At 42.9% G+C, this 14,172-nt stretch overlaps 2 protein-coding genes across 2 annotated transcripts in view; both read right to left on the reverse strand.

Annotated features, from left to right (window-relative positions):
- Nucleotides 1–1,293: 1,293 nt before the first annotated feature.
- On the reverse strand, nt 1,294–2,869 carry LOC5568944 (protein ABHD11). Its single transcript, XM_001658196.2, has 4 exons — nt 2,517–2,869; nt 2,282–2,455; nt 1,846–2,216; nt 1,294–1,474 (listed from the first exon to the last, which is right to left on the reverse strand). Exons 1-4 carry the CDS (start codon nt 2,754–2,756, stop codon nt 1,327–1,329), a joined length of 933 nt encoding a protein of 310 aa, XP_001658246.1. The 5' UTR covers nt 2,757–2,869; the 3' UTR covers nt 1,294–1,326.
- A 1,280-nt stretch (nt 2,870–4,149) lies between these two features.
- The window catches only part of LOC5568927 (nipped-B protein), a 64,317-nt gene continuing 54,294 nt past the window's right edge, over nt 4,150–14,172 (reverse strand). The window contains exons 8-17 of the mRNA XM_021847499.1: nt 13,416–13,709; nt 13,181–13,356; nt 12,944–13,119; nt 12,606–12,881; nt 12,306–12,541; nt 12,082–12,233; nt 11,699–12,009; nt 11,471–11,636; nt 5,933–6,110; nt 4,150–5,859 (exon numbers count right to left, since the gene is read on the reverse strand). Of these exons, the coding sequence (XP_021703191.1) occupies nt 5,440–5,859; nt 5,933–6,110; nt 11,471–11,636; nt 11,699–12,009; nt 12,082–12,233; nt 12,306–12,541; nt 12,606–12,881; nt 12,944–13,119; nt 13,181–13,356; nt 13,416–13,709 (2,385 nt within the window). The 3' untranslated portion in view covers nt 4,150–5,439. The remainder of the gene's footprint in view (nt 5,860–5,932; nt 6,111–11,470; nt 11,637–11,698; nt 12,010–12,081; nt 12,234–12,305; nt 12,542–12,605; nt 12,882–12,943; nt 13,120–13,180; nt 13,357–13,415; nt 13,710–14,172) is intronic.

Raw genomic sequence — 14,172 nt, forward strand, 5'->3', positions numbered from 1 at the left:
GCACTTGTGGAATTTTTGTTGGTTGTTACATGCAAGACGGGTCAATCGGAACTGATTGGATCTCGGGTGGTTGCTTGGGTTAATCCTTGGGCTCTCATACCGATCATCACTCACCAGTATAGGGTTCGGTCAGTGAATATCTCCCATAGTGCAAATCCGATCGTTTTGGTACACTTCGCTACTCGTAAGCTTGAGTGCTGGTGGTCAAATTTGAGAGACCGGCCTAATGGTTATCATGCGAGTGATGTCACCACATAGGCGATCCATTTGTGTGCTTGGACACTCGTACATCACCAATTGATTGAAGGTTTTCGACAACCGATCTCGACAATAGGTTCTGTGGTTCCGTTGCGAAGTGTTATGAAATACATATACGTTTAGGAACCTGAACATTCTTTTATACTCCGGTGGGCATGCTGCATGGTGACTAGTTTTTGAGAGTAACTTGAACGTATTTCCGTAAAAACATTATAGGAATGTTAGAATTTTTGAAATTTTCTTAGGCAGGCATAAAAAAACGAGAGTTTTAAATGCATGCGTGTTGCATCATCATTGTTTCTAATAAAAACATAAATGAATAATTTTCTGTAAAAAATTATATAGAGATGCGAAAAATTTCTCTGATAAATTGCTATCAACAGCATCCCAATTGAATCCTGTTCAATTGCTTATAAAAAAACGTGAGGAATATTAGGAACCCTTAGTGTAACACCTAGAAAAATCATTTTATGGTTTTTGTAGGAAGTCCTAGATAATTTTTGCTGCGATTTTTTCAAGCAGTCTTTGAAAAAGTTCCGAGAGAAATTGTAAAAAAATGGTTAAAGGAATCTTATTATTATTATTATTATTATTATTATTATTATTAATATTATTATTACAATCTTTATTAAGGAGATTTTTAGCCCTATGGCTGGTTCATCTCCGTTTAAAGGAAACTGAATAGGAACTTTAATAAAAATCTTAACGGCTAAATTGGAAAAGTCTCTGAAGAATTTATGGAAAGAATCCTTGCTTGGTGATTTTGAAGACGATGTTCGTGAGACTCCTAGAATTTCTTTACTATTTCTTGAAAAAATCTTCAGTAGTTCCAGAAAATCCTAAACTCATTGTTAAGGAACAACTGCTTGAACTTTTTTTATAATATATTCCGTAGTAAAAATTGAAATTTACAAACGTTACTGAAGTGCAGCGATACACAAAAAATCACAAACAAATAAAATCAAAACATAATGACTAATTTTGTTTATTTATGTCTGGTCTTTCTTCAACATTGTAATAAACTCAACAATACGGTTCAATAAACAATTGGGTTTATTCTATGCACTTTTAGTGCAAGTTACTGTCGTTCAAAAAGTTCAGAACTACCTTTGCGAATTCCGCCGATTTTTCACTGTGCACCCAATGTCCAGCACCTTCTACAAATTTTATTTCCGAATTTGGGAAAAGCTGTTTGATCACAGGAATATCTTTTTGTCTGCAAGAAGAAAAAAAGTGTAACTTAATGATAATAAATCTTCCAGTGGAATAAGTGATTTGTATCCTTTTTGACAGATATACGCGTATTTTGACCTCAACTGTAAGTCCGTCTTCAGTGCCGTGTACTAGTCGAGTCTAGTACACGACACTAAAGACGGTCTTACAGTTGAGGTCGAAATACGCGTATCTGTCGAAGGATATAAACTCTAGTGGTGGTAAGCTCCATCGAAGTTAATACGCGATTGGCGTATTAACTTCGATGGAGCTTACCACCATAGATGAATTAAATGGTGTAGTACTACATTCGGTTTTTTATCTACTTGTAACTTAATGTTTGACATATGCAATATAAGTTTTATCAAAACTTACTGGATATAATCCGAACGTCCTCCAGCGATGAATAACGTTGGGCCGTCAAAGCGTAACCCTCCGACAGCTGGAAACTGCGCCACTCCGGAGTTGAAATTCCGTTCCAGTGCATCCAGGTTGATCCTCCACCGGAACGAGCCATCTTCCGGCGACTTGGCCAGATTGGTGATGAGAAAATCTCGCAACGGCTTCTCGGCAATGATCTTGGCCAGCTGTTCGTCGGCGACTTTCCGCGCCTGGTGGATCGTCTGATCCGCCGAGATTCGGATGGACTTCATCGAGTGGAGAAACAGTGGGATGTTGGTGTTGTTGGTGCCGATACCGGGCGCAGGAGATATGTCCACGATGACGGCTCGATCTATAAGATGGGGCTGAAATCGTTACAAGTGAAGACAAATTGGGAATAAAATATAATGCTAGCTATGAGTATTCTTACGTATTGCAACGCTAGCAACATCATGGCACGTCCACCCATGCTGTGCCCAATCACGGAGGCCTTTTCAATGTTGAGCTTCTTGTAGAGCGCCACCAGATCCGCTACCATGTGCTCGTAGGAATGCACCTCCGAATGAGGACTTTCTCCATGATTACGCGCATCGATTGAGAAGATCTACAAGTTTGGGAAAAGTTTGTACATTTTTGGACTCTAGGATAATTCATACGATACTCACCTTCCGCGTGGGTTTCGTTTTCTGGTGGAAAGCCTTCGAGAGGCTGTTCCAGTTAAATTTGGAACCGAACAATCCATGCAGGACTAGTACCGGTGCAGCTTGAGAACTGCTTTGAACCGTGTCGTAGACATTATAGGAGAGTTCCACGGGAGCTACGGTTCTTAGCTGGCTGGTAGTTGAAAACTTGTGTTTGGATAGGAAATTACTTGAGAAAACATATAACCGCGAGTTTCGATGCATTTTACAATGGTTTGCAAATTTTGAACTCTCCTTAAAACTGAAAAATTTACATAACGTTTTGTAAAATGCAACCTAAACAAAGGGGCACTGATAACAACTACACGTGAAAATTAATTACATCAAAACTGCGTAGAAATCACGTGTCGCACCAAATGTTGTAACGCAACCTCAATAGGTTGCATCAATATGCAACGTGCAACAAGCTCGTCTGGTACACGCTTAGAAATTTCTACAAAAATCCAACTTTTTACAGGGGTGCCAAACGAACGACCGAGATGTGGAGAGTCAACTGTAGCGGCCAAATTTAAAACATCCGCCATTTTTTTTTTGCTTCAAATGAAAGCTACATCCTTCTCTATACGATGCTATGTGTTCCAAAGGAAATAGAACACATATGACGTAAAGAAACACCTAAGATTTATCAAAAATTGGGCTTTTTCACAAATTGTTTAGCTAGCTGGCGTACGAGGAGTCCACCAATTTGAGAAAACCGAAACGACCACCCTTTATAGGGCCCTATTTTATAAGTCGATTCGACCAAAATGACTCGACTGGAGTCACTGTCGTCGACCAAAAAAATTCGACTCAGCTCTGTTACTCGAGTTTAGCGACAGTTATCGCTCTATGTGATTGGATTACTATGGGAGTCGACCGATGACATCTGAAATATCCATGCTCACTTTGATCGACAGTGACTACAAACGAGTCACATGAATCTGCTCGATTTACAAAATAGACCCCTTAGTTTCAGCATATGCTAGCGATCAGTGACATGAAATTGGAAATCTAATGATGTGTGCCGATAGGCCTGGTTTCAGCGACATTGGTAGTGCTTATAAGAACATTAAGCTGAGAGATGCTATCTGTCCCAGTAAGGGCGTGATGCGAAGAAGAAGAGTGTCTTGAATATTCAATTGAGTTTATTCTACGACTGGCGTGAGGTGACAATGGTCGGTCTCGTATAGCGAGGTGACAATTCTCGACTCGAGTGAAGTGACTCGCCGTGTAAATCAAATGGAGAGTCACATCACTCGAGTCGAGAATTGTCACCTCGCTATACGAGACCGACCATTGTCACCTCACACCAGTCGTAGAATAAACCCAAATGACTCGCGTAGTGCTCTTCAAAATTCAAGTTCATTTGTTTTAGTATGAATTTCGGATTCAACATAACGCAAACAAACAAAGATTTGAATTATCTACAAGTTTCACTTTGTATTTTCATTATTTTTTGACTTTGATTTAAATTATTAAAAAAAAAACAAAAAAGATCTTTCGATTATACATTTTTTCCTCTTATCTTTTTGTGTTGTTTTATTTCCCTTACGACGCTACATTAAATTACAAATTCATCTGGATTCCAGTTTCCTCGACTTTTTTGTGTGTGTTGTGTTCTCTATATCGTTTTCAGCTTCTTTTTTCGTATAAATAATTTATCTAAAAACACTTTAAATAAAGTCTCTTCCTTGTTGTCGGTTGCATATTTTTTGTTCTTTTTTGTCTCTTTATTTTATCCGAAACACGCAGAAATTTTGCAGTGGGTTTTCTTTTTCTTGAAACGATTTTGTTTCTACTGTGTTTGTCTTATCTTTCTTTTCACATTCGGAAAGGGAAAAATGAACATATTTTCTCTATATTTACAAACTATTTACAATTGGTTGACTCGATACATACAATTACATACACGGGTCCAGCACGCTCGCACACGCACAAAGTAACAGAACTTGAATGTTCGATTATTCTCAAGCAAAGAATTGCTTCACCTTCTTATTAGTAATAATATTTTTTCGCCAGTCTCTTTTGCAGATTATTTGCCAAAATTTAAGTTAATCGTTACGCGCTTGCACTCTTTATAACTCTCTCTCGCCATGCTCGTTGCTGTTCTAATCTGGTTCAATAAATTAAATATTATTTTTTAATTCAAAGTTCTCTAATCAGTGAATCTGGCGATTTTTTCCTTGCCCTCTTGGTAAACTATCCGCAATTTTTCTGCGGTATCAATTTTGTTCCGCTCATCCTTCCTATTCACAGTTAGCTTTAAATATTTTCAATTAAAACATCTTCCTACTTCAAAACACGTTTTCCACGTTGAGAAACATGCATGTTTTGCCAGGACTTACCGTCAGCACAAACGATTCGCTCCCTCATGCCTTTTTATTGCACACTTCTGTGGGAGGAGTTTTCCGTCCGAAACCGTAGAACACAGATAGTACTGCGGACAATCTATCCGATACGGAATTATTAAAACAAAGTTTCTCTTTTAATTCAAATGCGTATCATTTCCAAATCTGAATCGAAGGTTGGGTGACCGTACCTAATGGTATGAATAAAGCGCAAGTTTCATTCCTAGTGACGGTGTTTGGTTCGGTGTACGCTTGAAACAGTGTTCGTGCGTGTTTATGGAGGAAAAGAAAAATACTACGAGTTGATCAAGTTCTACCACTATTGCTACTGCTAAGATTGGCGCACTTTTAAACCATCTACTTAAATGTGCATTCACAGACGCTTTTATTTTGTTTTGTAAAGTGATGACGAATCATCTTTCCTGGCATTCTCCACTGATATTGTTTCTTACACCACAAATAATTATATTAAACGTGTATCTCGATCCTACGTAATTTTTACATCTCTGATTCAACGATTAATAATGTCTCTGGCAGAAGTTTTTGTTTTTTGTTTGTGTCTAGTCGTAATCCATATCGCTTGGTTCACTTTCCTCTTCCTCTGAACTGGATAGTTTCCGTCGTTTTTTCCGAGCACTTCGCGATGGGAGAGTTTTCCGACTGGAGGCAGCGTTGTTCGTTGCCGATGGCCTCGAGGAAGATTTCGGTGTCCGTGTGCCGACAGCTGCCGTCGTATTACTGCTGGCAGAAGTAGCAGTACTGTTGACATTGTTCACGTGCGCACCGCTACTGCCAACGTTGTTGCTAACGGGGGTTGCAGCTGCGCTGTCTCCACCGGGATTCGCACTATTGGCATCACCTTGCTTCACCGGGGTGGTAACAGTTGAGTTCGGTTCAGAATTCTTTGGCGGGGCGGCACGATCATCCTCATCCAGGAGGTCTGGATCGTCCGGATCGAGCCGCAGCATTAACTGTTTGAACTTCGAGAAAAAAAAAAGAAAAGTTGTTATCAATCATCCCAATCGTTCTAAGACGGTTCTAGGTAAAACTTACATCCAGATATCGTTGCACAAGCTCTGCTCGGTCATCATCTGACTGGACTGCCATTATGTGGCGGTTCTCTTTCAGCAACGTAATGGTAGCCTTGGGATCGAACAATGAGTTCGATCTCCTCTGCATTGTTTTGTCGTAGATTTTCCCCGCTTCCGATGGTGAGTATCGAGAAATTTTGCTAGAATAGAAAAATATCGGATTCGTTAAACATGCAATCAACTTTTTATGCAGAACAGAAAATGTTCAAAAACGTTTTGTTTAGGAAATCTTCTGTACTACAGTCAACTGTATATTGAAGAGACTAAAGAGTTAGAAGACAAAATCAGTGCAATGATATTCAATATCACAAAAATGTCCAGCCCCTTGGGTTTAATTTTCCATCGAGGTAGCCATAGTTCTATAACTCGATATCGAGATATGCATCCCTCTTTTTGTTTTTGTTCTTTTTTTACAAGGGGGAAATCTGCAAACAGACAAGCCCATGCACTGTACTTAAGCAATTCTTGTTGAATTGCTCAAGTGGTGTACAGAGTGCACCGACATTACCCTTGACCTTAGACCCTTATCTCTCCGGAACCAACTTACGGTATTTCTTCGGGAAGGGGGCAGCGCATATAGCACTTCACACATGTAGCAGAAGTAGCCTAGGCAAACTACTTCTTCTAACCGACTTAAACAATGTTACAGGGGACCAGCCTCGACAGGTCTAATCCTCTGTAGCGGACTCTTGGTCGGCGCTGCATTCCAGCACTCGGCATCCGCACACATTCTCTGGATTATATTGTCGGGAAACGCTCGTAGCGAGCATACGATCTCTCGACAATGAAACGCGGACAATTGAACACGACATGCTCCGCTGTTTCCTCCACACCAGCACAATTGGGCACGCGGGAGATTCTGAGTGCCCGAATCTATGCAGGTACTGCCTACCATGTCCTGACAAAAACAGCGTCAGGTGGAAGATCGCTTCCCTATGGTTTCTTGTATACCAGTCTGTCACATTTGGTATAAGCCGATGGGTCCATCTACCTTTAGTGAAGTTATCCCATTCCTGCTGCTAACCTCTGAGCGTTGCCTCTTTACATTTGTTGTGGACTCCTCTGATACCTCTTTGGTTGAAGCATTGAAGTTTCCTTGATGATGAGCCCGATGGGCGTCATCTCGACTAAGATGCACATGGCCTCTTTAGAAACCGTTCGGTATGCACTTGGTGCTCTTAAGCCCATGTCACAACAGAGCTGTTAGACATCATTCTCGAAAGTGTCACTGTAGCCATAGATGCCCTTTTACAGGCATATTCAACGTGGATAGCGAAGCTGAGCTTGTCATCGATCATTACCCCAAGATGTCTAAAGGACTTGGACTCTATGGTGCAATCACAAACCGAAATCAGCGCCCGTTGCTCGGACTTGCGGTTGTTGATCACCACCACCTCAGTCTTGTGACGGGCCAGTCCTAGTTTCCTAGACTCCATCCATTCCTCAACTATGGAGATAGAGTGCGCTGCTGTCAACTCTACTTCCTCCATCGATTCGCTATAGATCACTAGGGTGATGTCGTCAGCAAAGCGAACAATCTTAACACCCGCCAGAAGGTACAGCCTCAGTACGTCATCGTACATCGCATTCCATAACATCGGACCCAAGATTTACCCTTGTGGTACTCCCGCAGTAAGTCGAATACTTACCTTTCCTAGATTTACCTTTCCTGAAACCAAACTGGTTGTTGGACAGGCCGTCCGCACCTTCTGTGTACGGTACTAGTCTGTTGAGGATCAACCTCTCCAACTTCCGCTATTAGATAGGTCTATAGGGCCTTCCTTAGCCGAGTGGTTAGAGTTCGCGGCTGCAAAGCAAAGCCATGCTGAAGGTGTCTGGGTTCGAATCCCGGTCGGTCCAGGATCTTTTCGTAATGGAAATTTCCTTGACTTCCCTGGGCATAGAGTATCATCGTACCTGCCACACGATATACGAATGCGAAAATGGCAACATTGGCATAGAAAGCTCTCAGTTAATAACTGTAGAAGTGCTCATAAGAACACACCCAGTGAGGACGTGATGCCAAGAAGAAGAAGATACGCCGACGGGTCACCTGGTGGTTTCTCCGCCTTTAGTAGTAGCACCAATTTCGGTTGCTTCCATACATCCGGGAAGATTACTTGATCTATGCAGCGTTGCACCATGGTTCTGAACATGTTCGGAACCGCACTCACTGCCGCTATTAGGGCAACATTCGGGATACCATTGGTTCCCGGTGCCTTATTTGACGAGAATGATTTCACGACTTCCGCCAGCTCTTCGTTTGTCACCCTCGTCACTTCTCCTTCATCTGTCGCATGAAACGCTGGGGGTCATGGGCCATCGATTTTCGATTGCAGAAACCCGACTTCTCTTAGTGCGCTATGGCACCGTTTTTGACTCTTGATTTCCTTTTTGAGAGCTAGCTTTGCCTCTCTGAATGCTGCACCGCGTTCTTCTCTTTGTGCTTCTATGCGTGCGCGTTGCATTTTCGTTTAGCCCGAGAGCAGATTGCACGAAGCTTTGCAATTGCACCGGCGGCCTGTTCTCTCTAGGAGAGGCTTTTGGAAGCATCACACGCTCGTGATATCACAGCCACTAGCTCTTCACCGTTTATGTCCAGAGTGCTCCGTTCGCGCCTCAGGGCTTTAATGAATACTTCGCCGTCAAAGCGCGCTGGTTTCCAACCTCGGACTTGGATCGAGTTACATCGCACAGCCCTCCGCCCGCCTGGTATTATACTATAGCGAATCGATTGATGATCGCTTTGAGTATAACCGTCATGAACGCGCCAGTTCATGGTACCTATAAGGTTAGGACTAGTTACAAAACGTCACGTCACTAGCTATCACTACTGGCTACCGATTATCTAATTCGGCTATCATGCTTTCGACCACGTGGGAAAATTCGTCAGTCGATTACAGCTTATGCTCGATAACTGGGCTGAGAGAACCTTCCAGTTAGCGAGCAGTGCTCGATAACTGGACTGCCATTCCAACGCACACACACATTCAAATAAAAATCGAGGGGGACTTAGATGCAAAGTTTTGGTTGGCGTCATTCGGTTTTGGAATCGCGTCGTGTTCGTGTCATTCCGTCATTGAATTCGCGTTTTAATCGCACCGTCTTGTAAATTTTGAGGTGAATTAAACAGTTTTCGTTCCTGCAATGGACATCCCACTGGGCACCAACCGCAAACGGAAACAAAAAACCCTTACGTTGGTGGAATAAGTTAAAATTATCCACGATTTCGAAAGAGGAGGTGGATCGCACGAGTCGCTCGCCAGAAAATATGGCGTAGGATCTTCCTCGGTGACTCGCTTCCTAAAACACCGAAAAGAATTACGACAAAAACTGGATCACTATAGAGAACATGGCGTGGAAAACAGGAAAACCATGAAGGAACAGTCGTTTCCTTTAGTGGAGAAAGCACTCTATGTGTGGGTCCTCCAGCAGCGGGAAGAAAATAACATCGTCACGTCGGATGCTTTGCGACATATTGCACATTGAATTGAAAAAAAAAATTTAAAATCTTAATGAAAAAAGACAAATTTACAATTAAAAAAATAATGCCGAAACCTTATTTTGCATTTGCACGCCCCTCGTCAGTTACGGGATGGTGAAAGTTTTTGACGTTTAACTGTTTTTTAACTGGGCTACAGCCCAGTTAGCGAGCACCCAGTTAAAAAGCAGCCCAGTTAAATAGCACCCAGTTATCGAGCATTAGCTGTACCTTGGGGCGCGTAACAACTGCAACAGAATACGCCGTTGATAATTTCCATCGCAAAACCGTCATTTGAAATAGAGACTACTTCTTGGATTGGGTATCGTCCTGTAGTCCCTATAGCTGCTAGCTGTTGAGACCTATCCGCTACCCAGTTCCCGTTGTTGGCTAGTATGCTGTATAGGTCCGATAGTAACACCACGTCGGTCTTCGTTTCCGAGACTGACTGCTAAAGCAGCTTCTGGGCTGCATCACAGTGGTTTAAATTTAACTGTGTTACTTCCGTTTTGGCTGCTTTGATACTCCGCTTGTGCCCGGACATTAAGGTCCGCCCGTTAAGTGTCCGTTGTCTGCTGCTCTGTCGACACATATCAGGGACTTAGCTATTTGCTTAAAGTCGCTTGCCCTATGGCCTCCGATGCCGCATTTCCTTCACATCTTACTGCTGTCGGGACCATTGCAATTCCACGACTTTTGACCCTTCCCGAAACACTTGAAGCAAACTTCAGGAGGCTGCTGTATGCTCAACCGGCAAACCGACCAGCCTACCTTGAGTATGCCCTAGTTCTTCGCTTTGTTAGCCTCTGCAACCGGCAGCCTGATCACCGCCACCTGGGTGTCCTGCGGGCCCTTTCTAAGGTGGATAGCCTTACTGGCTACGTCGATGTCACAATGCTCTTTGAGGCAAGCCGAGGCCTCCGCTGCATCGGGGACCTCATCCAGATTTTTACACTGGACAGTCGCTTCTACAGTCAGGGATCCTACATCAACCTCATCGCCAAGTACTCCTTGTGCCAATTGCTTATAGACTTCACCCTTTTGCTTCGCGTCCTTCTTTAAGACTAGGATCATTTCACCATTCCTAGTCTGCCGCACATCTGCGCCCAATTTTGATAACTTCTCCGTGCTTCGCATCGCCTGCAGAACCTGGGCGTATTCCACTTCCTCCGTTTTGATAACGAAGGCCTCGCCTAAATTCCTACGTTTCGCTGTTTTCGGTTCAGCATGCTCCTTGGGCTCCGTTTTCAGTTTTATTCTTTCTTTCTTTTTTCCGACTCGTATCTACGGGTTGCTGTTGCCTTGCGCCCGTGGTTCCTGTGGATGCACTGCCTGGTTCGGGCTATCTCGTGGCTCTTTTTTCTTGGCTTCCTTAGCCTTAGACTTGGTGTTGGCCTCTCCACTTCATGTCCTCTTGATCGCGGAGCTTGACTTGTGTCAGCTTTTCCGTTCTGGAGGACGGCCGCGTAGGTCACTTTTCCCTTAGCAACCATACGTCTTTTCGCCACGTACCTATTCATCCTCGGAAGATCCCCTCTTTCGCATCGCGTATCAAATAATATGATCATATATATTCGCGTTGCCTGTGAAGGAAAACACTTCAGTTTGACACAACTTATGGCGTTTTCGTTCATTCCTGGGGCGAACCTAGTTTCGCCCTGGATCCGCTCTAACAGCTGTCAAAACGTTTTTTTTTATTGGATCGGGTCGAACCTTGGGCGGATCCCGGTTCGCTCTGCCGATTTTTTGCGATCCAACTTGGCGCCGTTTGAAAGCTAGCGTTGTACCTTCTGGCCACATCTCGAAACGAAAGGCCAGGGCTGATTTTAACGCACCTCAACACCTTGCTGCACAGTCAATGATTCCTAGTTCCAACTTTTTCGTTAATTTGATAATTCCATTTGCACTGTCGAATACCTACTTTGATTCCCAACTCTAGCGGCCCTCGGGCGCCGCAACAATTGACTTTAAGGCAGCCTTCAAAAGTTAAAAACCCTATTATTTAAATTCAACACTTACCAATCTGTGATGCCGTAGATGTCTTTCAAATGCTGCTTGAGTATGAGTAAAAGCATGCAGCCTTGTGCCGAAGTTATGCAGTTCTGTAGTTCTGTAGTGTCCTCTGGTAGCCGACTGAGAATTACATCCTGGTCATCGTCATCATCATCTTCCAGTGGATTCGGTTCTACGGGAAGAATTCAAATGTCAGGAGGTTCAATACATCTTCGAATCGTTAGAAAAACTTACGCTGGTCCGGGTTATTCTCCGCTCCAGGCGGAGGTTTCAACCCCTCTCGAAACGTCGCCAAAAGGTTGGTACCGGTAACGGATATCAGTACATCAATATGATGGATTATATACAGTGGCTCGTCCTGCACCATGTACGGAAAGTAGGCCAGATTGTCCGCTAGGTAGAGCATCTGCTGCAGTGAGATCTTACCGTCGTCGAACTGTTTTGTAATTGATTGAACGAGCGCTCGTCGCTGCGGTTTGGTATTGCGCAACAAAGTATACAAGAAACCGTTCAGCGCACTCGGTGGCTCTTGAGGATCTTTGATTCTGTCATGAAAAAGTATACATATATTAGTGTTACAAAGGGAAAATTTAAAAATTCTATTAGGTGTGTATTACCTGTATCCTCTCACTATACTACTGTCGTCAAGTTTTTGTAACAAGACTTGCAATTCGTACGAGTACTGCAAACCGGCGTGAGATTTCATATTTACAAAGCCTGGGTACTGCTTGTCAATCTCCTGGAGATGACGGTCTGCACTATGTGCAACCTACGGATGAAAACACGACAGACACAAATTTAAAGGTTTTTATCTCCTCTAAGCGCTTTCTATTCCACTTACCTCTCTTTCTGGGTCCGTACTTAAACATATTAGGAAAGGAACTATTTGTACTGGATGTACCAGACCCTGCCGCAGCACAATCTCAACCACACGCATTGCCCACATTCGTACACCGGTGTCCCGGTGCAGAAAACTCCGCAGGATCTCCTTCAGGTATATCTGAATCACCCTACTCGCCATGCCGGACGATACATCGCCCATCTCTTTCAAATCTTCGGTTTGTGCTTGCTTAGCCCCTGTGGAAAATAATGCAAAAAGAGTTTAGTAAAAGAATCCAGTTTACAGCATCATCAAACCTACATTCTTTGTCGTTTCGAACCATTTTGTTCTCCTCCTCGGTTAGATACATTAAAATGTTCTTCAGGACGACAATTTTCATCTCTGTCAGTACGGTGTCCTGCGTTAGCAGATAGTTGTAATAGTCCCGCAGTTCCTGCTTCGTCAGATATTCGTAGTTTTTCACGCAGAAGTTGCCCATCGAAAGCAGCGTCTCCTTGCAAATCTCACTATGACTACACGATAGAAAAAATGCCAGCGTGCTGTACACGTCCTCGCAGATATTGGCCGGTAACGCTCCTAGTTTATGAAAAAGTTTAAATGTTAGTGTTTTTCGAGCAAATTGGAAGTTATTCAATTACCTTGTGCATCATCTTCGCCGCCGTAAACTTCTGGCTGCTTGAAGTCAAAATACCGCATGATTAATCCTACCGTATAAATACTTCGCCTAAACTGGGGCCTATACAGTTGTTCTATGGGGATCGACGGATCGGAGATTAACTTCTCTTTACTAGATACTAATCCCTTATAGTAAAATCTGTAATTGGAATCATAATTATTGACAGTTCGACAAGTGCTTCCCGTTATTTTAAACTTACTTAGAAAAACAGTCTCGTATTAATGTGTAATTCTTGGTAATTTTATTTACAACCGCCGACAGACACGACACACAACTCAGCACCACTGCTTGACTTTGCGTCACGATAAGCATCATCAGATGCGATTCGAGATCAGCAAGGAAAATCTCACTGGGATGCTCCATCAACGGCACCACCTGCAAAATAGGACATTTCTTGAAATCTTCCATCTCTGACAACGAAAAACATCACTCACCTGTTCCAAAATCTCCGCCACACTACTGATGAACTTGTAGTTGATGGCATTCTGACACCGTATGTTCAGATATGGTTCCAGTGTCATCGCGTGGTTCACCAGCAGTTGCGGTTGAATTTTCGAGAAGAGATGCAGCGCCGTTATACAGCCAACCAGTTTCTTGTTTTCCGAGCTCTCCAGTTTCATGGTTGCGTCCACCAAGCCGTCCACGATCTGCTGGCAGGCTTTGATCAACGTCTTCGGAATCTCCTTCTTGGCCTTCGAGTCCTCTTTGTTTTCTTTTGGTTCAAAAATCTGTTGAGTAATATTGAGATTATTGAAGCGGGATAAGTTTTGGAATTCTATGGATCGTAGCGATTGAGTGTCCAAAAATAAGAACTTTAAAGACCATCAAAATAAGACCATCGAAAAATAAAAAAAGGGACCCAACTGATTTCGGAATGCGGAATACCGAATTACCGGAATTATTGAATAATCCAGGAAATACTTTAAAGCAATCTCTGATGAAACTACTTGAAATATTATCATTTTTATTATTACTACTATTATTATAGGATGTTTGTCTCTTCTCAGCTAAGATTGCTGGAAACTTTCACCTAAGTACGCCAGGCAATCTGTATGCAAAAAGGAGATAAGGCTTTTTCGTCAAAGGGGATTTCATTCGCCAGTTTTATAATCCTAGTCTGTTGGATGAGCCTCTCAATTGTTGTGATTCAGGAACCGTCTCACTATACTGCAGGTTCCAAAAATCACCGAT

Source organism: Aedes aegypti, chromosome 2, assembly GCF_002204515.2.
Source record: "Aedes aegypti strain LVP_AGWG chromosome 2, AaegL5.0 Primary Assembly, whole genome shotgun sequence".
Taxonomy (NCBI): domain Eukaryota; kingdom Metazoa; phylum Arthropoda; class Insecta; order Diptera; family Culicidae; genus Aedes; species Aedes aegypti.

Coding starts and splice junctions, on each gene's coding strand:
- LOC5568944 (XM_001658196.2), bottom strand. CDS start 2,756: ATGCATCGAAACTCGCGGTTATATGTTTTCTCAAGTAATTTCCTATCC. Junction 2,217..2,281: donor TGTTGCTAGCGTTGCAATAC/GTAAGAATACTC, acceptor TAACGATTTCAG/CCCCATCTTATAGATCGAGC. Junction 1,475..1,845: donor GGACGTTCGGATTATATCCA/GTAAGTTTTGAT, acceptor TTCTTCTTGCAG/ACAAAAAGATATTCCTGTGA.